The sequence below is a fragment of the Rana temporaria genome, chromosome 3, assembly GCF_905171775.1.
Source record: "Rana temporaria chromosome 3, aRanTem1.1, whole genome shotgun sequence".
Lineage (NCBI taxonomy): Eukaryota > Metazoa > Chordata > Amphibia > Anura > Ranidae > Rana > Rana temporaria.
This window is the reverse complement of record NC_053491.1, coordinates 365,258,756-365,280,853: the sequence shown is the minus strand read 5'-3', so window position 1 is coordinate 365,280,853 and position 22,098 is coordinate 365,258,756. Positions and strand designations below refer to the sequence as shown.

General features: G+C 43.6%; 1 protein-coding gene across 1 annotated transcript in view; it reads right to left on the bottom strand.

The window, feature by feature from the left end:
- Positions 1 to 9,762: 9,762 nt before the first annotated feature.
- ATP6V0A4 (ATPase H+ transporting V0 subunit a4) overlaps positions 9,763 to 22,098 on the bottom strand; it is a 60,309-nt gene continuing 47,973 nt past the window's right edge. Inside the window, exons 18-21 of the mRNA XM_040345403.1 lie at positions 21,416 to 21,553; positions 17,583 to 17,700; positions 12,709 to 12,880; positions 9,763 to 9,977 (exon numbers count right to left, since the gene is read on the bottom strand). Coding sequence (XP_040201337.1) covers positions 9,884 to 9,977; positions 12,709 to 12,880; positions 17,583 to 17,700; positions 21,416 to 21,553 — 522 coding nt within the window. The 3' untranslated portion in view covers positions 9,763 to 9,883. The remainder of the gene's footprint in view (positions 9,978 to 12,708; positions 12,881 to 17,582; positions 17,701 to 21,415; positions 21,554 to 22,098) is intronic.

Genomic DNA, 22,098 nt, shown 5'->3' with positions numbered 1-22,098 from the left:
AGCTAATATGCGGTGCATAAGAGCTCATTATGGCTTTTGCCTTGCAAGTAAAAAAAAAAAAAAAAAAATGTCAATGTGGGTTTACAACCGCTTTAAAATGTTGCTGTTTTAGTACTTTTTCCCTATAAAATCTAAAATAACAAAATACACCAAAAACAAGAGAAAGGCGAGGGCCATGTCTTCTTTATTTTATAATCGTTGTGTGTTGTTACACGTTTGTGACCTAAAACTCAATAAAAAGATTTTCAAAAAATTGATAATTAAAGGTCTTGTATTTGCTTATTCTGGAGTTTACCTTTAAACCCACCCTAAATGTAGCTTTCATATTAACCCCAATGCAATGAGCTAAAATAACAAAATATTGTAAAAATGTAGCTGAAGTTCAGGCAAAGAGAAATCAATCGATTTAATGTATTTATCGGGGTAAAGCGCGCATCGGCGTATAGCGCGCACCCCAAACCTAGAAGGGAATTTTAAGGAAAAAAAAAAATACTTAGTTTGAATGCCCCTCGTCGGTGTCTTGCCCGGCGTCCATCGGCGGCCTTGTCCGGTGTCCGTCTGCGGCCTTGGTGGTGTCCTCCCCGCTTCTCCCACACTGTCTCTGAGCGCCGCCGCCGACATATACCGAGTGCAGTACACTCGGGTACACTCGGCTATGCTCGGTAAACACTCGGATCCTCTCGCATAAAGGCTAGGAGGCGGGACAGGGCGTGACCGCGAGCGGAGCCGAGCGTGGCCGAGTGTACTGCGCTCAGTATATTTTGGCGGTGGCGCTCAGACAGCGCGGATCGGCGTATAACGTGCACCCACGATTTTCCCCTGATTTTAAGGGGAAAAAAGTGCGCGTTATACGCCGATAAATACGGTATATTCATTTATTTTTCTTTTATGGGGGTTGGTTCTGTACAGAGGGATGTGGATGATCACTGGGGGGAAGGGGGATCCCCTCTCTGCCCATCAATATGTGCCCCCAGTGCCCTAATGGGCATATTTGCCCACTGTTCGAATCATAACATCCTCAAAGTGCATACTGCTAGTTAGAAGTTTAAAAAAAAAAAAAAATCTTATGCAAATCTCTCCATTATTGTTTCAGAATGTTTTGCTCTTTTGATGTTCTGGGATTTTCAGATTCTTGGCCAAATCCGGATAATAAACATTACACACACTTTGCCCTTTAAATGCCAGCAGCATGAAACCAGAACTGTATAATTACAAGGTGTTCCAGGGGTGATTTTTCACAGTTACCTGAGATGAGGACAAGTAACTTTCTGCGGTGCATTATGGGGCATGTTGTGTGATTTTACTTCTACTGAGGTTATACCAGTGGTTCTCAACCTGGGGGTCGAATGATGATTTGCCAGGGGTCACCGAATCCTGGGCTGTTCCTGAAGCCCACACCACTCTCCCAGCCTTTTTTTGCAGCCACCAGCAGGGCTGTCCCTGGAGCCTGCAGCCGCCCCACTCAACCTTTTCTCACGCGCCCATTCAGTTTACGGCATGGCTGGGGGGCAAATACTAGAGGTCAGCTGACTGGTGAGGAATGTGAAATGGGAGGGGCTGGAGACCCTATCTCCTGATTTTGGCAAAGGTGTCACTGCTACGAGACACCACAAAGTCGGAGACACAGTGGCCCGGATTCACGCAGAAGCGTGCATCTTTGTGCGGGCGTAACGTATCATATTTACGTTACGCCTCCGCAACTTTGACAGGCAAGTGCAGTATTCTCAAACCAAAGTTGCGGCGGTGTAGCGTAAATAGGCCGGCGTAAGCCCGCCTAATTCAAATGTGGGCGTGTGTTATGTAAATTTAATGTGACCCCACGTAAATTACGCTTTTTACGAACGGCGCATGCGCCTTCCGTGAAAGTATCCCAGTGCGCATGCTCCAAATTAACCCCAGCAAGAAGCCAATGCTTTCGACGTGAACGTAAATGACGCACAGCCCTATTCGCGAACGACTTATGCAAACGACGTAAAACATGAAAAACTTGACGCTGTTCCGACGTCCATACTTAACATTGGTACGCCTCATCTACGCCTCATATAGCAGGGGTAACTTTACGCCGGGAAAAGCCTAACGTAAATGGTGTATCTGTACTGCGTCGGCCGGGCGTACATTTGTGAATTGGCGTATCTAGCTGATTTACATCTAGGCGTAAATCAGCGTACACGCTGATTTATGCAACTTAGATACGACGCCGGTCGGATCTAATACAAATCTATGCGTAACTGATTCTTAGAATCAGGCACATAGATACGACGCCTCAAACTCAGAGTTACGACGGCGTATCTGGAGATATACGCCGGCGTAACTCGTACGAGAATCTGGGCCAGTGAGTAACACTACCTGTGATTATAGTTGCTATTAAAAAGACTCAGGTAGAGCTAAATGTCTGTGGGTTAGGGGCGCAAATTACTTGTCTTGCCTTGGGTGCTGACAACCCACGCTACAATTTTTTTTTACCATTAGGGATCCCCACAACTTGGGACATTTTATCAAGGGGTCACCGCACTAGAAGGTTGAGAACCACTGGGTTATACTATTCACAAAACAAGAGTGCAAAACAGGTCCTCTTTACTGGGCTGAGAGTTGTCAGAGGGAATCACCTTTCAACCAGTCAAACAAACAGTAGGGAATGTTCACATAGCATGTCTGCACCAGAGGAGCTTACACTCTAATGTCTCCACCAGTCTCACTATTGTTATATATCTATGATATATTCCACAGTGTTGTACAGGGAGCACAGAGCCAGTCACATCAATCTCTGTATCAGAGGAGCTTACACTCTAATGCCCCCACCACAGTCATGCCTTATTATTATACATTTATATATCATAAGGGAATATCCAGGAAAAAAATCATACATATGTTCATACATCTCTTTTTTTTAGAAAAGAACCCCAACAAGACAACAGTGCTTTACAACATGTTTCCCTTTTTATGTTTCTGATTACATCTGTTGTCTGAGGTTTCGTTCACATAAGAAAAACTTTGCTTTGTTTAATCCACTGATATTAAATTACAGGACATTTATATAACCTTATTATGAAATGGACTGAGAGTATCCAATACACCAATGAGAAAGGATTAATGAACTCGCTGGACGTGATCCAATGTCCTGTACAGAGTGTGTCCATCCCAAACCCCTATGCCAGTGTCATGTATTTGATCATGGTAAAGAATATGTTACCTAACACTTCATATTCCTGATATGTGCCCGCTGTACCATGTGAAAGTATCCTGTTCTCTTTGTATTGCCTCTTTTGTGTGAAATCCCTGGTGTTCCTGCCAGTCCCCCTGCTTTCATATTAAAAACTGACCACATTAGGCTGGAGAGCATGGGCGTCTGCATGGGGTAGGGGCAGGGTAAAGGTGACCAGATTTTTAAAATGAAATCCGGGGACATATTTTTTCTTTACTAGTAATGGCAACAATCAGCGACTCTGTGCCCGTCGCCACCCGCCTCACAGCCTCTCAAGTCTTATTATTCGTGCCCCGGCTACTACTGGGTGGGGAGCGGAGGAAGATCACTCCGCCAGGGAAGGCAAGGAGATCGGCAGGTGGCTGGCCAGGATTTGAGCCAAGGCAGGAGAACAGCTGAATGGGCATGCGCCCGAAACTGAAGAAATATTCCCTCCGCTCCGACCAGCACATGATCATCAAAAAGGGGCACAGATAATGGGAAAATACAACCCCCCTATGCTAGTAGGCACGGCGGAGTGGGGGTGTGTAATTAAATTTTTTTTATTTTAATTCTGCACCGACTTTCTTTGAAATTGCCCCTGCCCCCTATGAAATCCAATCTGGGGACAAAACCAGGGACAGACTTGGTTCCGGGGACAGTGTCCTCAATCAGGGGACTGTCCCCTGAAACTGGGGATGTCTGGTCACCCTAGGCAAGGGGGCAAGTGACCCCCCCCTGCAATCGGCAAGAGTCTGCTGTTCTCTGATCATCTTCCCTCCCTCACCCCATATCATCCGATGCAATGGCTCAGCCGCTCGGCTCCAGCCTCCAGTCCCTGTGCAGAGTGCAGACTGTCAGATATAGATCCGGCTGGCGCGGTGCAGCGCCACCCACTAAAGTGGACTGGAGTGGTGTAGAAACGCTTACACATACCTCCCAACTTTTTGAGATGGGAATGAGGGACACCTATCAGCAAAAGTATGCAGGCATAGGACACACCCCTTGCCACGCCCCTTAACCACTTAAGACTTGGACCATTATGCAGGTTAAGGACCTTGCCCCTTTTTGCGATTCTGCACTGCGTCGCTTTAACTGACAATTGCGTGGCCATGCAACGTGGCTCCCAAACAAAATTGGCGTCCTTTTTTCCCACATATAGAGATTTCTTTTGGTGGTATTTGATCACCTCTGCGGTTTTTATTTTTTGCGCTATAAACTAAAAAAGAGCGTAAATTCTGAAAAAAATTCAATATTTTTTACTTTTTGCTATAATCAATATCCCCTAAAAATATATAAAAAAAATGTTTTCCTCAGTTTAGGCCGATACGTATTCTTCTACTTATTTTTGGTACACAAAAATCGCAATAAGCGTTTATTGATTGGTTTGCACAAAAGTTATAGCGTTTACAAAATAGGGGATAGTTTTATGGCATTTTTATTAATAATTTTTTTTTTACTAGAATTGGCGGCGATCATCGATTTTTTTTGGGACTGCGACATTATGGCGGACACATCGGACACTTTTGACATATTTTTGGGACCATTGTCATTTTCACAGTGAAAAGTGCTATAAGAATGCATTGATTACTGTGAAAATGACAATGGCAGTGAAGGAGTTAACCACTAGGTGGCGCTAAGGGGTTGAGTGTGACCTAAGGGAGTGATTCTTACTGTAAGGTGGCGTGGCTGTAGGCGTGACGTCAGTGATCGTCGTTCCCTATATCAGGGAACAGACGATCAGTGACAAGCCACAGAGAAGAACGGGGAAGGTTTATTTACACACACCTCTCCCCGTTCTTCAGCTCCTGTGACCGATCGCAGGACACAGGCGGCGATCGGGTCCGCGAGTCCCACGGGCACGGTCACAGAGCTTTGGACCGGGTCGTGTGCGCGCGACCCACGGCTGGGCTCTTAAAGGCAATGTACAGGTACGTGCCTGTGCCCAGCCGTGCCATTCTGCCGACGTATATGTGCAAGAGGCGGCCCTTAAGTGGTTAAAGGAGAATTGTTCAAAGAAACAAGATTTATTAAACCCACAAGTGCTTTTTTTACTACTACTATTCCTTTATATCGGCTTTCGAAAATTTACAAATGGAAAGATAAAAAGTGCATTTTATATACAACTATATAGACCAAAATGAGGGACAAATGAGGAGAAATGAGGGACAGAGGGACATTGCTCCAAATCAGGGACAGTCCCTTAAAATCAGGGACAGTTGGGAGCTATGCTTACAAAGGATTGCAGGAGGCGGAAGCAAGGAGGACTCGTCGCTGCCTAGTCAGGTGGTATACCTTTCAGCAGTGAATAACCACAGGTAACAGCAGTTTCATTAGGAAGAGCATAATATATATTGGAAAGTTGGAACAGCTATTGCTGGAAAGATCATATCATCTGTCCTGTATACAGCTATATACACCCACCTTCCTTCCTGTATTCCTCCATCATCACTGACTGCAGATATACAGTACATCATCTGTCCTGTATATATAGCTGTATACAGGACAGATGATGTATATCTGCAGTCAGTGATGATGGAGGAAGGTGACTATATACAGGAAGGAAGGTGGGTGTATATAGTTGTATACCGGACAGATGATGTATATCTGCAGTCAGTGATGATGGAGGAAGGTGTCTATATACAGGAAGGAAGGTGGGTGTATATAGTTGTATACAGGACAGATGATGTATATCTGCAGTCAGTGATGATGGAGGAAGGTGTCTATATACAGGAAGGAAGGTGGGTGGGTGTATATAGCTGTATACAGGACAGATGATGTGTATCTGCAGTCAGTGATGATGGAGGAAGGTGTCTATATACAGGAAGGAAGGTGGGTGGGTGTATATAGCTGTATACAGGACAGATGATGTATATCTGCAGTCAGTGATGATGGAGGAAGGTGTCTATATACAGGAAGGAAGGTGGGTGTATATAGTTGTATACAGGACAGATGATGTATATCTGCAGTCAGTGATGATGGAGGAAGGTGTCTATATACAGGAAGGAAGGTGGGTGGGTGTATATAGCTGTATACAGGACAGATGATGTATATCTGCAGTCAGTGATGATGGAGGAAGGTGTCTATATACAGGAAGGAAGGTGGGTGGGTGTATATAGCTGTATACAGGACAGATGATGTATATCTGCAGTCAGTGATGATGGAGGAAGGTGTCTATATACAGGAAGGAAGGTGGGTGGGTGTATATAGCTGTATACAGGACAGATGATGTGTATCTGCAGTCAGTGATGATGGAGGAAGGTGTCTATATACAGGAAGGAAGGTGGGTGGGTGTATATAGCTGTATACAGGACAGATGATGTATATCTGCAGTCAGTGATGATGGAGGAAGGTGTCTATATACAGGAAGGAAGGTGGGTGTATATAGTTGTATACAGGACAGATGATGTATATCTGCAGTCAGTGATGATGGAGGAAGGTGTCTATATACAGGAAGGAAGGTGGGTGGGTGTATATAGCTGTATACAGGACAGATGATGTATATCTGCAGTCAGTGATGATGGAGGAAGGTGTCTATATACAGGAAGGAAGGTGGGTGGGTGTATATAGCTGTATACAGGACAGATGATGTATATCTGCAGTCAGTGATGATGGAGGAAGGTGTCTATATACAGGAAGGAAGGTGGGTGGGTGTATATAGCTGTATACAGGACAGATGATGTATATCTGCAGTCAGTGATGATGGAGGAAGGTGTCTATATACAGGAAGGAAGGTGGGTGTGTATATATAGCCCATGCTGGAGAGCACAAGGTGGTCAGTTTTCTGTGAACTCAGCCTGCTCTCCTCCAATGATCAGACTTATCCTGACACCCCCCCCCCTGAACAGCCATTTACTGGAAAGATCGGTGTGCTGTTGCTTCTCCTTCCTTTAGCTCTGATGCCGCTGAGAAGAACATAGGATATGTGATCAGTTATAAAAAAGGAAATCAAAAATATTAACAATGTTTTTTATATCTATACACAAATGTTTTGCCTTTCATTTCTATTTTAGGCTCAGTTCACACTGGTGTGATGCGAGAACCCTGCAAATTCTCTGCGGGTTCCCGCATCGTACCCAACACGCAGGCATTTCACACTGCCATATGTGAACTGCTGGAAATTTCAGGAAAAAAGTTAATGATGCCCCCAAATCAGTCTGCATATCGCAGTGCAATCTGTCAATTCAGTCAGGAGTCAGATCGCATGGATGTGAACACCCATGGGATCCGATTCTGGTGCGGACCAAAAATAGGGTCCTGTGCGAGTTTGGTCCAAACGCAATGATAATTCAGCCATACTATCTGCATCACACAGATATCGCGATGCGGTGCGAATCACATCCAATGTCAGACAGCGCACCAGTGTGAACCGAGCCTTAAACTCAATGGCTTATTTTATAAAGTGAGAGATTACAATCAGTTTAAGTGCGGCATGCTCAGTATCATGTCTGTGTGACATGTCCAGGTATTTATTACCTCTCACAGAGATCATAGCATGTCCCTGACAATGCCTTCATCTGCTTTTTTCTCTAGACGGGCAATGTCATCCAAACTGGCCCAGGTCACCTCCTTGCTTCTTCTTCATTAGATAGGGTGTGCCCGTACCTGTAGATAGGAGAAACTCCACCACATTGAAGGCCCATAAAAAATCAGAAGTAACATTTTGTCCGGTGAACGATCTGCCGAGATTCGGATCGTTAGTATGGTGCTTTCGACAGCCGATGTGCAGACTATAAAATTTTTGTCGGAAGTGAACTCAACATCCGATGTTAGTTTAATTAGTATGGTTTTCGTATGAAAAAAATCGTAAGAGCAAGACTATGCATGCTCAGAAAAAAAAGAATACATACAAAGCTAGTCAACACATTACGTCACTTCTGACGTTGTATTCTGTCATACGAAAATTTTCGTATTGTGAGTAACCTCTTCACTTTCGACATGAGACTAGCATGCAACAAAAAAAAACGGACGATCGGTTGTCCGAAAGTCTGATCGTGTGTACGAGGCTTAAGTCTCACAAGCTCCAGGCTGGAGGCCCACCTTCTATGTAGTACTCACTTCCTCCTGACCTAAGGCTCATCTTCTTAAATAAAGAATGTCCACACAAATAGCCTATTGAAGCTTTTACTATGAGATAACACGATACAGACCATCAGTACAGTTCTATTAAAGTGGTTGTTTTTTAACCCTGCAAGGCAAAAGCCATAATGAGCTAGTATGCATCGCATATTAGCTCATTATGAAATACTTACCTCGGAACGAGGTAGGGAACTTACCTGGTCCACGCCGAGCGTGTCTTCCGGGTATTGCCTGTGATTGGCTGGAGCGGCGATGACCTCACTCCCGCGCATGCGCACGGGAGATTTCAATCCGGCATGGGCCCTTCAGCCGAGGATCCCCCCTGCGCATGCGCCGCTGCAATCAGCGGCGCATTGCGAGGGGAATATCTCCTAAACTGTACAGGTTTAGGAGATATTCTTTATACCTACAGGTAAGCCTTATTATAGGCTTACCTGTAGGCAAAAGTCAAAAAAGTGGGTTTACAACCACTTTAAGTGCACTGACTTTGAACTCAGAAGGTCTGGCCAGCTCTCGCACCTTCTTCCCACCATGAATCCTCCTATCGTGGGCCTCCTCAGAGTCTCTTGTTGGACTAGCCCCAAAGGGCACTCTGCTTTCCAAGCTACAAGCCTGCACATTGTAAGTCAAGGATAGCCTGTTCCCATACTCCTGTCTGACTAAGACTCCACCCACTCCAGCTTATAAAGGGTTCTAACTCCACCCACCAACTACCCAGGGGAGGGACCTTACTACAAGGGGTACTAGCCCCTGCTTACAAGCCTTTATGCTGTCTGATGCTAAGCACAGTGACCACCAGCCAATGAGGTACATTGCCTGCACCTTTGTATAATGTTACAATTGCTACTCCCTATTTTTGTATCTCATCCTAGTATACTGTAAGTGACTGACGGGAGAGCTCAAGGACTGCTTTATAATGATGAAAGGTAGAGCTTTTCTGAACAATAATTCTGTTGCTGTATATTGTGACATGTCAGGAATGATGAACCAAAATAATGGTCAAACAATGTGCTTCTTCTAAAATAGATAGTTTTAGTTGTATTGATATTGTTCGCAGTAAGAAGAACATACACATCTGTAGGTTCTCATATAGAGCATTTTTATTGTTAATAATTAAAGGGTCACTAAAGGAAAAACATTTTTTTGCTGAAATGACTATTTACAGGGTATAGAGACATAAAAGTTAACTGATTCCTTTTAAAAATGATAAAAAATAGATAAGAATCAATCATATAATGTGCCTCTAGTTTCACTTTCGTTTTTAAACTGGTTTCATGTTTCTGTGAAGTAGAGAGAGACACAGAACGAAAACAAACAAATCCAGGGCAGTGTTTTGTTTTTAAAATTAATCTGATTGGTTCTGAGGAGTTTTAGACACAGCTTGGACCACAGTGAAAAGCTGCCATGAGATTTTTTATAAGGAGCCAGACAAGCAGGAAGTGTGGAGATCACAGCAGAATTACAGCAACTTCAAAGCAAAAACGAACAATGAGGACATGAAACCAGTACTGCAGTAAGGTAAAGGAAGCTATTTAGCTAAAAAAATATTTTCCTTTAGTGATCCTTTAAGGCATGTTTTTTGTCAGCCATTGGTTCAGGTTATTGCACAGGGAGATCCAAAACTTATTCTTCTGCTGTTCCATCAAGGATGCGCTGGAAGGAGAACGGAGTGAATAGATAACCTGCTCCGTGGTAGAACTTGTTCTGGAACTCCACCCTACAAGGAAAATAGGCAAAGCAGAGGCATAGGTAATGCTGTGATACAATTGATGCTTTAACTTATATCTTACTTGTTTCAATGGGGATTATGAAGCAGATTGCACATTAGAGCAATTACCTAATAACCCTACAATGGGTTAGATGGTGTTTTATGACATTTAACCACTTAAGCCCCTGACCAATATGCAGCTAAATGCCCAGAGGTGTTTTTACAATTTGGCACTGCGCTGCTCTAACTGGTAATTGCGCGGTCATGCAATGTTGTACCGAAACAAAATTTGCGTCCTTTTCTTCCCACAAATAGAGCTTTCTTTTGGTGGTATTTGATCACCTCTGCGGTTTTAATTTTTTGTGCTATAAACAAAAATAGAGCGACAATTTTGAAAAAAATGCAATATTTTTTACTTTTTTCTATAATAAATGTCCCCCAAAAATATATAAAAAAAACGTTTTTTTCCTCAGTTTAGGCCGATACGTATTCTTCTACATATTTTTGGTAAAAAAAATCGCAAAAAGCGTTTATCGGTTGGTTTGCGCAAAATGTATAGCGTTTACAAAATAGGGGATAGTTTTATTGCATTTTTATAAAAAATATATTTTTTTACTACTAATGGCGGCGATCAGCGATTTTTTTCCGTGACTGCGACATTATGGTGGACACTTCGGACAATTTTGACACATTTTTGGGACCATTGTCATTTTCACAGCAAAAAATGCATTTAAATTGCATTGTTTATTGTGAAAATGACAGTTGCAGTTTGGGAGTTAACCACAGGGGGCGCTGAAGGAGTTATGTTTCACCTAGTGTGTGTTTACAACTGTAGGGGGGTGTGGCTGTAGGTCTGACGTCATCGATTGTGTCTCCCTATAAAAGGGATGACACAATCGATGCAGCCGCCACAGTGAAGCACGGTGAAGCCGTGTTTACATACGGCTCTCCCCGTTCTTCAGCTCCAGGGAGCGATCGCGAGGGGGCGGCTAGAAACGAATAGCCGCCCCCTCATCCAGGATCGATCCCCGACGATTTCCGACTGGCGCATGTACCGTGGGGGGCCCCGATCGGACCCCCTTCCCACGTCTAGGCAGCGACGTGCGGGCACGTCGTTCTGCCTGTCCGTGCCATTCTGCCGACGTATATGTACATGCGGCGGTCGTTAAGCGGTTAAGAAAGGTTTACACTTCTATACACTGAAAGTTTTACATCTGTAATACAACATATTTCCATGAAATATAAAAAAGAATAACTTCACTTTTGCTGAGAAAAAAAACTTTCCCTCTGGGTGTAGATTCGTACCTTTTGTTATTTTGAAGAAATAGCTGTTTGTTTGTCTGTCTGTGTCCATGCGCAAAGTGAATGTGAATGGGAGTGTGTTTATAATTATCAATCAGCATTTGCAGGGTTCTAATGAGGAAAGTGTGAAGGACTTATTTCCACTAAGATGTGATTTCCCTTTGGGAGCATTCAAAAGGATGAAATGTATGTTGCAGAGGATGCCCAAAATTTTACTTGCATCTTAGTGCAAACTTTTGGGAAAATCAGTTAGCCAATCACACAAGCAGGAAGTGATATTTCTGTTTTGTACACAATCTGTGTGTGCAGTACTGGGGGCAGCTGCGTGTAAGCTTGTAGTTCTAAGTGTGCATTAAAGAGGAGTTCAGATTAAAAAAAAAAATACAAAAATGTAAGTCAGCAGCTCCAAATACTGCAGCTGCTGACTTTTAATAATCAGACACTTACCTGTCCCAGGGTCCAGCGATGCAGGGGAACGAAGCCCCACTCATCTCCCCTCCTCTCCGCGGCGCCGGAATTCTCACTGTGGGCGCCCGGCTGTGGCTTCACATTAGGGCACGCACTGCGCATGCGCGAGCCGTGTTGCGCACTGTGACTGGCCGGGCAATCATCTGGGACCTGTGAAGTGTCCCAGATGATTGCCGAGAGGGAGGGGGGAGGTGAAATTTCTTCTGGTGCCGCGGAGCCCTGGGAGGAAGAGGGAGCGGGAACCCTCTAAAAAGAAGGTTTCCGCTCCCCCCCAAAATAATGACCTTCCCTTAAAGCAGATGTTCAATTTTTGGGTGGAACCCAGCTTTAAGTTGAGACTCTGGTGAGGCCTAATAGATCCCGGCAGGCACAGGGGCATGCACATACCTGAAGTTGGCCAGCGTGGCCGGTGCACAGTCAGCGAATCAAGAACAGAGGAGACATTTTGAAAAAGAATAGGAAGAGCATGTATGCCCTGCTATAAGCATCTTTTTTTTTTATTTGTCTTTAAAGGAGTTGTAAAGGTTTGTTTTTTATTTTCTAAATCGGTTCCTTTAAGCTAGTGCATTGTTGGTTCACTTACCTTTTCCTTCGATTTCCCTTCTAAATGTTTTTTTTCTTTGTCTGAATTTCTCACTTCCTGTTCCTCCTCAGTAAGCTGTTCTGGCTGACTAACCCCCAGCCAGAACGGCTCAGATGATGGTGGAAAGCTTACTGAGGAGAAAGAGGAAGTGAGAAATTCAGACAAATAAAAAAAACATTTAGAAGGGAAATCGAAGCAAAAGGTAAGTGAACCAACAATGCACTAGCTTAAAGGAACCTATTTAGAAAATAAGAAACAAGCCTTTACTACCCCTTTAATATCACTTTAAGAGAGGATTTTCGAGAGATTTCCTCTTACTTCCTGTTGGATCTATAAGACAGATGCAGCTATTCATTATATACATTTCTACAAAGAAGAAGGACTTACCAGTGGAGACGGAGAGCGTGCAGGAAGGCAGAGAGCCCCTCCATGATTAGCAGAATAGCTATAGTCAAAACAGCAAAAACGGCAAAAATGATGAAAACGCCAATAAGACCGCTATAGGCGGTGCTAGAGAGGCCAATGTGCATCACCATCGTCCACAGGACCTCAGAAAGCTCTATGAAGAAAGCAAAATAATGGAGAAAATTATAAAATAAAAGTGAATGTAGAATGGAACATTTTATTTAAAAAGGTTACCTGTTATGAGATGGAGGGGTTCCACTGCTGAAAACTTGTGAAAATACTAGCTTTCTGGCTGTTATAATTAACTATCCTCTATATTTTTCTAGCCTAGACCTCTGAGTTACTGGCTTAGAGTATACAGATTGAAAAAGTTGGGGAGATGCAGAACTCTTTGGGCCAGATCCACGAAAGAATTACGCCGGCGTATCTCTTGATACGTCGCGTAATTTCAAATTTTGCGCGTCGTATCTTTGTTTTGTATCTACAAAACAAGATACGACTGCATCTCAGATCGATTCGACAGGCGTACGTCTTAGTACAGCGTCGGATCTTAGGTGCAATTTTTAGGCGGCCGCTAGGTGGCGTTTCCGTCGAGTTCCGCGTTGAGTATGCAAATTAGCTTGTTACGGCGATCCACGAACGTACGTCCGGCCGGCGCATTTTTTTACGTCGTTTGTGTTCGGCTTTTTCCGGCGTATAGTTAAACCTGCTATTATGAGGTGTACTCAATGTTAAGTATGGCCTCGCATTTTAATTTTTTTACGTCGTTTGCGTAAGTCGTTCGCGAATAGGGATTTGCGTAGAATGACGTCACCGTCTTAAACATTGGCTTGTTCCGGTTTAATTTCGAGCATGCGCACTGGGATACCCCCACGGACGGCCGTTGTTTACGTCGGGTCACGGCGTATTTACATAAAACACGCCCCCATTACATCCATTTGAATTCCGCACCCTTACGCCGCCAAAGATACACTACGCCGCCGTAACTTACGGCGCAAATTCTTTGAGGATTCAAAAAAATAAGTTACGGCGGCGTAGTGTATCTTAGATACGCTGCGCCAGGCGGAAAGATGCGGAGGTACGTGGATCTGCCCCTTTATCTGCATTATTTCAGATAATCAACATTTATAGGTGTGGATGTCACAATGGTAGCTCTGTCACACAACACCATAGCTCCCAACTGTCTCTGATTTGGAGCAATGTCTCTCTGTCCCTCATTCCTCCTCATTTGTCCCTCATTTTGGTCTCTGATCTATATAGTTGTATATAAAATGCACTTTTTATCTTTCAAAAAGTGTTTCCCAGCGCTAAACCTTTCATCCAAATTCTAAATTGCTGCATTTGTCAATTTTAAAAAGCCAATATAAAAGAAAAAAAGTGGTTAAAAAAAGCCCTTGTGGATTTAATTAACTTTTTTTGGTTAATTCTCCTTTAAGGGGGTGTGGCAGGGGGCGTGTCCCATGCCTACATACGTTTGCAAGTAGGTGTCCCTCATTCTTATCTCAAAATGTTGGAAGGTATCAGTTCAAAATACAAGAGCCCGAGGACTGAGCCCTGAGACTGAGACCTTGCTTTGTGCACTGGTGTGCAGTCATGTTGGAACAGGAAAGAGCCATCCCAAAACTGTTCCCACAAAGTTTGTCCAAAATGTCTTGGTATGCTGATGCCTTAAGCGTTCCCTTCACTGGAACGAAGGGGCCAAGCCCAACCCCTAAAAACAAACCCCACACCATAACCCCCCTCCACCAAATGATTTGGACCAGTGCACAAAGCAAGGTCCATAAAGACATGGATGAGCGAGTTTGGGGTGGAGGAACTTGACTGGCCTGCACAACCCAAAAGAACACTTTTGGGATGAATTATTGTGGAGACTGAGCCAGGCCTTCTTGTCCAACATCTGTGCCTGATCTCACAAATGTGCTTCTGGAAAAATGATCAAACATTCCCATAGACACCCTCCTAAACCTTGTGGACGGCCTTCCCGGAAGAGTTGAAGCTTTTATAGCTGCAAAGGGTGGGCCAACTCAATACTGAACCCTACGGACTAAGACCGGGATGCCATTAAAGTTCATGTGCTTTGCTGTGGCGCTTCCCGAAACGTTTTAGATATTGGAAAAATGTGACTGATATTATATTGTCTGTTTATCAAGCCATTTGCCCCATTGCATCCAGTGACTTGCCTGCTGGGCACGGTAGATAATGGATTGTTTACTCCTCCAACTAATGTAGCAGTACTTAGATTGCTGTATATTGCGCACAGATTGCTCGCCTGTGGATATTACTGCGTATTCCAACAACGAAACACTGGATTGAACAGGTAAATACCATTCTCATTAAGGAAAAGTTAACATATCAACATAGAAAAGCTCCTAACAAATTTTATAGAATATGGCAGCCATGGCAAGACACTCCGAGTCTAGCGCCATCCCAAGTGGTGCTGGGACGCCTGCTCCAGATGTAATCTCTCTGTGCCTCTAGATCTATGGCGACAGTCATTCTCACAGTCTGCAACCAGGGATGGACTGGCCATTGGGACTACAGGGAGTTTCCCGGTGGGCCGATGGCTCAGCGGGCCAGCTTCAGTGACAGTGGACTGCCCCCCCCCCTCCGCTCCTCTGTCTCTCCCTTCCCGCAGCGCTCACCTGGGGGGAACCAAGAAGTAGGGGGAGGACCAGAGGAGCAGGGGGGATGGCCGAGGAGCATGGGGGAGGGGACAGACAGCTGACTCAACAGCTATGGCCTGGGAGTTTCTCACTTCTGCCTAATCTTGTCCCATAAGGGGGGGGCACCAAACTGATTCTTTGACCCGGGTGAAATAATGTCTAGCTTCCCCACTGGTACTGCCTATAAGTACCAGCCATTCTACTCTAACAAAGTAGAATGGCTAGTGGCTAGTGAAGGGAGTGAGGGGGCTTGGGTGGCCATGGGGGGGGGGGCTGCGGGAGTTGTCCGACCACCATGGGAGAGACCTGTTAAAGTGGGCCAGTCTGGATGAGGTCCAGGGCAAATTTCTGTCCCAGTCCAGCCCTGTCTGCAACTAAGGGCCTTCTGGATTGGTCACAGCCGTATGTACGGTTGTTGGACCTACAGATCATTGTCACTGTAATACACACTCTTTTGTTAGGTTCTTTGCCTTACCGTTGGAAGGTAGTTCGTTTACATACATTGTTTGTGTATCTATCATTCAAAGGGTCTGTTCACCATGTGTAATCAGGATAAAAAAAAATTACCGGTATATTAAGGATATGGATATTACTACCGTGCTCTGTGGTATATGGAATTGTTCTACCTTAGCTCTTTGAGCCTTGTACATCCTGTATACACTCTATTGACCTCACTGTATATGCAAATGGTTTACTACTGAATGTGATCTTTGTTTATTGTACAACTGCATCTGTGACACAATGAAATCGCTTTTCTGATTTAAAAGAAAAAATAATAATTAATGTGTGTAAAGGCAGGTGTCCCAATACTTTTGACAATATAGTGTGTATGTTATGTGTGGGAAGTCCTGCATGGCAACTGTCAAGGATTGGAGCTTAAAGCCTTCCATTTCATCAAGAGGCCAGATCCACAGCTTGACACTTTCCTTGTATAAAGATCTCTGTGCAAGTCAATCTCTCTACTTTCTCATCTTTATATTGTAAGGCTTCTTTTCTAAATAAAATGTTCAATTCTCCATCATGAGCAAAGATTTTCGATTTTCGACCTTATCAAGAGAAACCCCATACAGTGAAACCTCGGATTGCGGGTAACGTCGTTAGCGAGTGTTTCGCAATACGAGCACTTTTTTTGTTGAAAATCCTGACTCGGTTTGAGATTGTTGTCTCGCAAAAAGAGCAGGAGTCAAGCCACAGAGGTGTGCAGTACCGCATTTGGTCCAAGGCGCGGGGGTGCTGGAGCCAAGCAGAGCCGTTCGGAAAAACTCAGTTCCTGAGCCTTTTCGAGGTTTTCCGAGTTCAGCCCAGCTGTCCCCGAGCCCCCCATCTCTGACCACATGCGGTATTGCATGCCATAGAAGTAAATGCGGAACAAATTATTTTCCTTTCCATTGAATTCTATGGGGAAACTCGCTTTGACATGCGAGTGCTTTGGATTACGAGCATTCTCCTGGAACGGATTATGCTCGCAATTCAAGGTTCCACTGTATCTAAAGGGAATATAAATGAACCCTTATGCCGCGTACACACGATCATTTTTCGGGTTGTAAAAAACAACGTTTTTAAAAAATGCAATTCAAAACTATCATGTGTGGGCTTCAGAGCATTTTTTCGGGTTCTGAAAAACGACAAAAAAAAAATTCGAACATGCTCTATTTTTTTACAATGTTTTAAACAATGTCGTTTTTCGGGTTGTAAAAAATGATCGTGTGTGGGCTTTAATGACGTGAAAAACCTGCGCATGCTCAGAACCAAGTTATGAGACGGGAGCGCTCGTTCTGGTAAAACTAGCGTTCGTAATGGAGTAAGCACATTCATTACGCTATAACAGACAGAAAAGCGCGAATCGTCTTTTACTAACACGAAATCAGCTAAAGCAGCCCAAAGGGTGGCGTCATCCGAATGGAACTTCCCCTTTATAGTGCCGTCGTACGTGTTGTACAACACTGCGCTTTGCTAGAGCATTTTTTTTTCACGATCGTGTGTAGGCAATGTCGTTTTAATGATGAAGTTGAAAAAAACTTTTTCTAGAGGCTGAAAAACGTCATTTTTTACAACCCGAAAAATGATCGTGTGTACGCGGAATTATAGGTGATATAGTCACCCTCTGCTTAGAATGAGGAATTATGGGAAACGGGTGGCAGGATAAAAATCTAACACAGTAAAAATGTGGAAAAGACCACAGACAGGACTTACGTGCGTGTGCCAGGCTGAGCGCCCACAAGCGCAGATAGGATGCAGTATTGGAGATGCAGCCCAGGCAGTACTCTATAGTGTGGATGGCTTGATGGACAAAGATGTCTCCAAAATCGAACTGCAATAGAGAGAAAACATTTAAATGTATTGCATAACAGTAAGTTGCATAGGCATAGTTGCCTGTTGCATAGGTAGTTGGTGTTTTCTGAAGGAGGGAATTCAGTGAACCCTAATAAATGCACAACAGGTACTCTTGAATATATATACAGTAAAACCTTGGTTTGCGGGCATAATTCATTCCAGAAACATGCTTGTAATCCAAAGCACTTGTATATCAAAGCATTTTTTTACAGGGTATAAAAGAGAAGAGAGGCACCTCTAAGTGTAGCAATAAGTTGCTAAATGTTGTACCTTCATTAAATGTAACCATATTGCTACACTTAGAGGCTCCCCTCCTTTTTTTATACTCAGTTGTGACATGACGCTACTCTTACATCAAGACATCGCTTGTATATCAAGGCAAAATGTATTAAAACATTTTGCTTGTCTTGCAAAACGCTTTCAAACCAAGTTACCCTCAAACCAAGGTTTTACTGTATAAAAAAAGAGAGCTCTCCCGCCATCTTCTGGTTATATGCAGTACAACAACCTTAGAAATGAAATGCTTGGTGTAGATTTAGACGTGCATCCAAATCTTTTCTCTGAGGCGATCCGCATCTGGATCACTTTTCAGAGGCAATTGACAGGCAGTGAGGAGGCGATGTGACGCGTCCTTATCATCTGTTTTAACCCCTTTTTTGCTGACAATGTGCCGCAACCACGTCCCTATTTGCCTTAATAGCTTGCTGCGTGCCGATCGCTACATGTTGGGCAGGTTTTGTACCACACACAAAGTGAAGCATCACAACCACAGAATGTAAACATCCTTGTCCACTGCCTATTGCTAGGGGGGTAAAAATATGCAGCTCAACTGCACTTTTTACACCCCTTCCCCCAATGGCATGTCTAACTGAGGCCTTAATGTAAAATTTGGGGGCATGCTCTAGCACAGTTTTTCAGTTCTATGCACAAATATTACAATAAAATAACACAGTGCTTTATCTACTAATGGCATTTTGTTTAATATCGTCCTCATTGTTCCTTATTTCAAAAAAAGTAAATAGAGCCAAAACAAAAGACTTCACAGACATACAAATATTAACTTTTTTTAATGGAGTGGGCTATTCAATTTTCTTGTATGATTATTTGGGGGATTTACCAAAACCATATAATATGAGGTCAAACTTAAACACGTTCAATTTGTATGCAACCAGGCAGGACCTTTGCATTACATAGTTCATGGTAGATCTAAAGGAAATTGAATTAAAAAATTGTATAATTTATGGCCAGCCTAAAGTGTTACTAAACCCAGGAGCCTGCATTCACTATATCTGGTCTCCCACAGTACATGGAAATGCAATTTTTTTTTTAGTAAATATAAACTGCTAAATATCTTTTCTCATCAGCAGTATCTAGCAGTCTTGTGACTTCTATTAGTGTCTGGTTAAAGCTTGTAGGAGGAATTTTCATTCTCCTCTGACTGTACTATCAGGCTGCAGGACCCTTGACCCTCTGTCTGGGTAGTGCTGCTTGGCCCTGTGCTGATCATATGCACCCTCCGAGGAAAGAAAATCTCAAACTGAGCATGTGCAGAGTGCCCCCAAGGCTCTGTTCTATAAGGAGATGGATTGGGGGCAGTGGAAGAAGGGGAGTGTAACGGTTAGGGGTTAACACCGTTTACGATATTCCATTCCACCAACCCACGACAGCTTATCTGACACTCCAACAATCCAGCAGACACGATCCATTGGATTTTCCCCGGAAATGAGACACACACAGCTCTGTCTCTGGTTCCAAAACGAATGAACCCTTTAATGGTAAACTCAGCTTGTTATATACAGTTAGAAATCAAATCTGGACAATGACTCAACTCCACCCACAACATCACACAAAGGAGTGCTAACGAGTCCCCCTCAATCCACATCTTAGACAGACTTTCTGACTCCGCAATAAGTTATTCTCACCTGCTACATAATGCACATTCCTTTAGTAAACATAATTGACATGCTAATCCACTACACCTGAAAGGTCAGACATCTGACCTTTCAGACTGCCAACACATATCTATCATCAATAGAACTTTCACACAATACAGTATCATTAGCATACACAATGAAAGGTTCTTGAGAGGCAGACTTAATTAGCACAATAGACAATAGAATGCAAAAACAGCAAGGTAGACTTAATTAGCACCTCAACAGTCTGTGTCCCCACATGAATGAGTCACTCTGCTATTGACCTGTTGGGGTCAGAATTAACCACCTGTAATATTTAAAGATATCCTGCAGTACATGAATTATCGTTACTGTCCCATCTCATGTAATCCGAGATATCATTTCTCAGTCATCCTATGCCCCTATTGGACATAGGATGACCCTAGACAGAGTCATTGGTGAAGCTGGCACAGGAGTACCCCGCATCCTTTAAAATTCTCTGGGTATCAGGGGCCATTCCGTTACAGGGAGGATCAGAAAGGACAGGATCAAACAACTTTTTTACACAATACCCAGGATTAACCCATTATGTTCCACAGTGAGAATAACAAGCATGCTTTACTGTATACACAGACTGATATTTTGGGGGGGTTAGCAACATTTTAGGGGTAAGAACATCTCTTTAGGTTATAAATGCTCCCTAATGGCGAGATACATCCTTCCTGTCTTGGTGACCATCATCACTGGGATGGGAAGTGAGGAAAAAATTCCCCCACTTTGGACACAGACACCTGATTAAGGTTTTACCTTTACCCACATCCAAGGGCATAAATGGGGGCGTTTGGCAAATTTTGATAGGGGCCCCTGGTGTGCTTTGTCTAGCAGCTGGCAATGTCAACTGTGACAATACAGTCATTGACCTTTACATAAAGTAGTCTTAAGATCAGGTAGCAGAAGAACTATCAGCATAGTCTACTAAGAATAATTGGTTTGAATAAAAGTTATAGGTATAGCGGTACTAACAACAACTATAGAAATAATAGCAATAATAATACCCGTATTTGTAATATATATATATATATATATATATATATATATATATATATATACACATACATATACATACATACTTTTAAAATTATAAATTCTCTTGTACACAAAAACTTTGTAAAGCTAATAAAAACTTCTTTCAGCGTTTTTGTCACCATTCAAACCTCAGCTGCCCTATAAGGTTTTAGCAAAGGAGAAACTCTGGGGTGTGTGACTGCATTAGGCATACAGTGGTAATATCAGTTTATGGCAGAAGTTTGGGGGGGAAGAAAATCTTCACTGCAGGACAATTATCATGGGTGCTCACCTGTGGCCCTCCAGCTGTTGTTGAACTACAATTCCCATCAAACCTCTGCCTTTGGGTGTCATGCTTTTAACCATCACCTTTGCAATGCCTCATGGAACTTGTAGTTCCGCAACAGCTGGAGGGCCACAGGTTGAGCACCCATGCATGGATAAGCAAATGTTTCTTATTGCACAGAGTGACTAGGGACTCTGACTTCAGCCTTTCTATACTGGAAATAGTTTCGTTTTCCTATCAGCCACCCTAATCAGGTCCCCCCTTCTACCCAAGGCCCCTTACCAGTAGGGGCGTGGGCTGCTACAGCTATTGCTACATCACTGCCTACTTCATCTGAAACCAAGGTTTGGGTTGATTTTCCTAATAAGGTTTATATTATTTTATATACAGAGCTATGAGAACATTTTCTGTAATATACAATCTATCCATCACACTCAATGAATGTGTACCTCTTCTCCATGCTCCCCATGTCCTCCTCCATGACCTCCTTCGTGCTCCTCCTTCTTTTCTACCTTGGAGTGATTGGACTGCGAGTTCTCCAGGTCTGCGATTTCCAGATCATCCTCAGGGGCGGAAGAAGACTGAAGCTGTGGGAGTGTAATGACAGTATGTTAAGAGCTTGTTCACCTCTCTGTACCTTACAGCTATATTCTAGATGACATGAAGCAGAGGACTTAGGGCCAGATTCACAGAGCAGATACGACGGTGTATCTCCTGATACGCCGTTGTATCTGTTGTTCTATCTATGCGACTGATTCATAGAATCAGTTACGCATAGATAGCCATAAGATCCGACAGGTGTAATTGTTTTACACTGTCGGATCTTAAGATGCAATACCGCGGCCGCCGCTGGGGGGAGTTCGCGTCGTAAACCAGCGTCGGGTATGCAAATTAGGAGTTACGGCGATCCACGACGGTTTTTCGCGTTCGCTACGTCGCCGCTAGTCTAGTTTCCCGTCGCAAAGTTAGTCTTTTTTTTGGTGCCTTAACTTTACACAGCAATCGTATTGCTGTATAAAGTATGGCCGTCGTTCCCACGTCGAAATGTAAAAAATAACGTTGTTTGCGTAAGCCGTCCGGGAATACGGAAGTACGCTACGCGCGTCGCCGTTCGAAAAAATGACGTCACGGC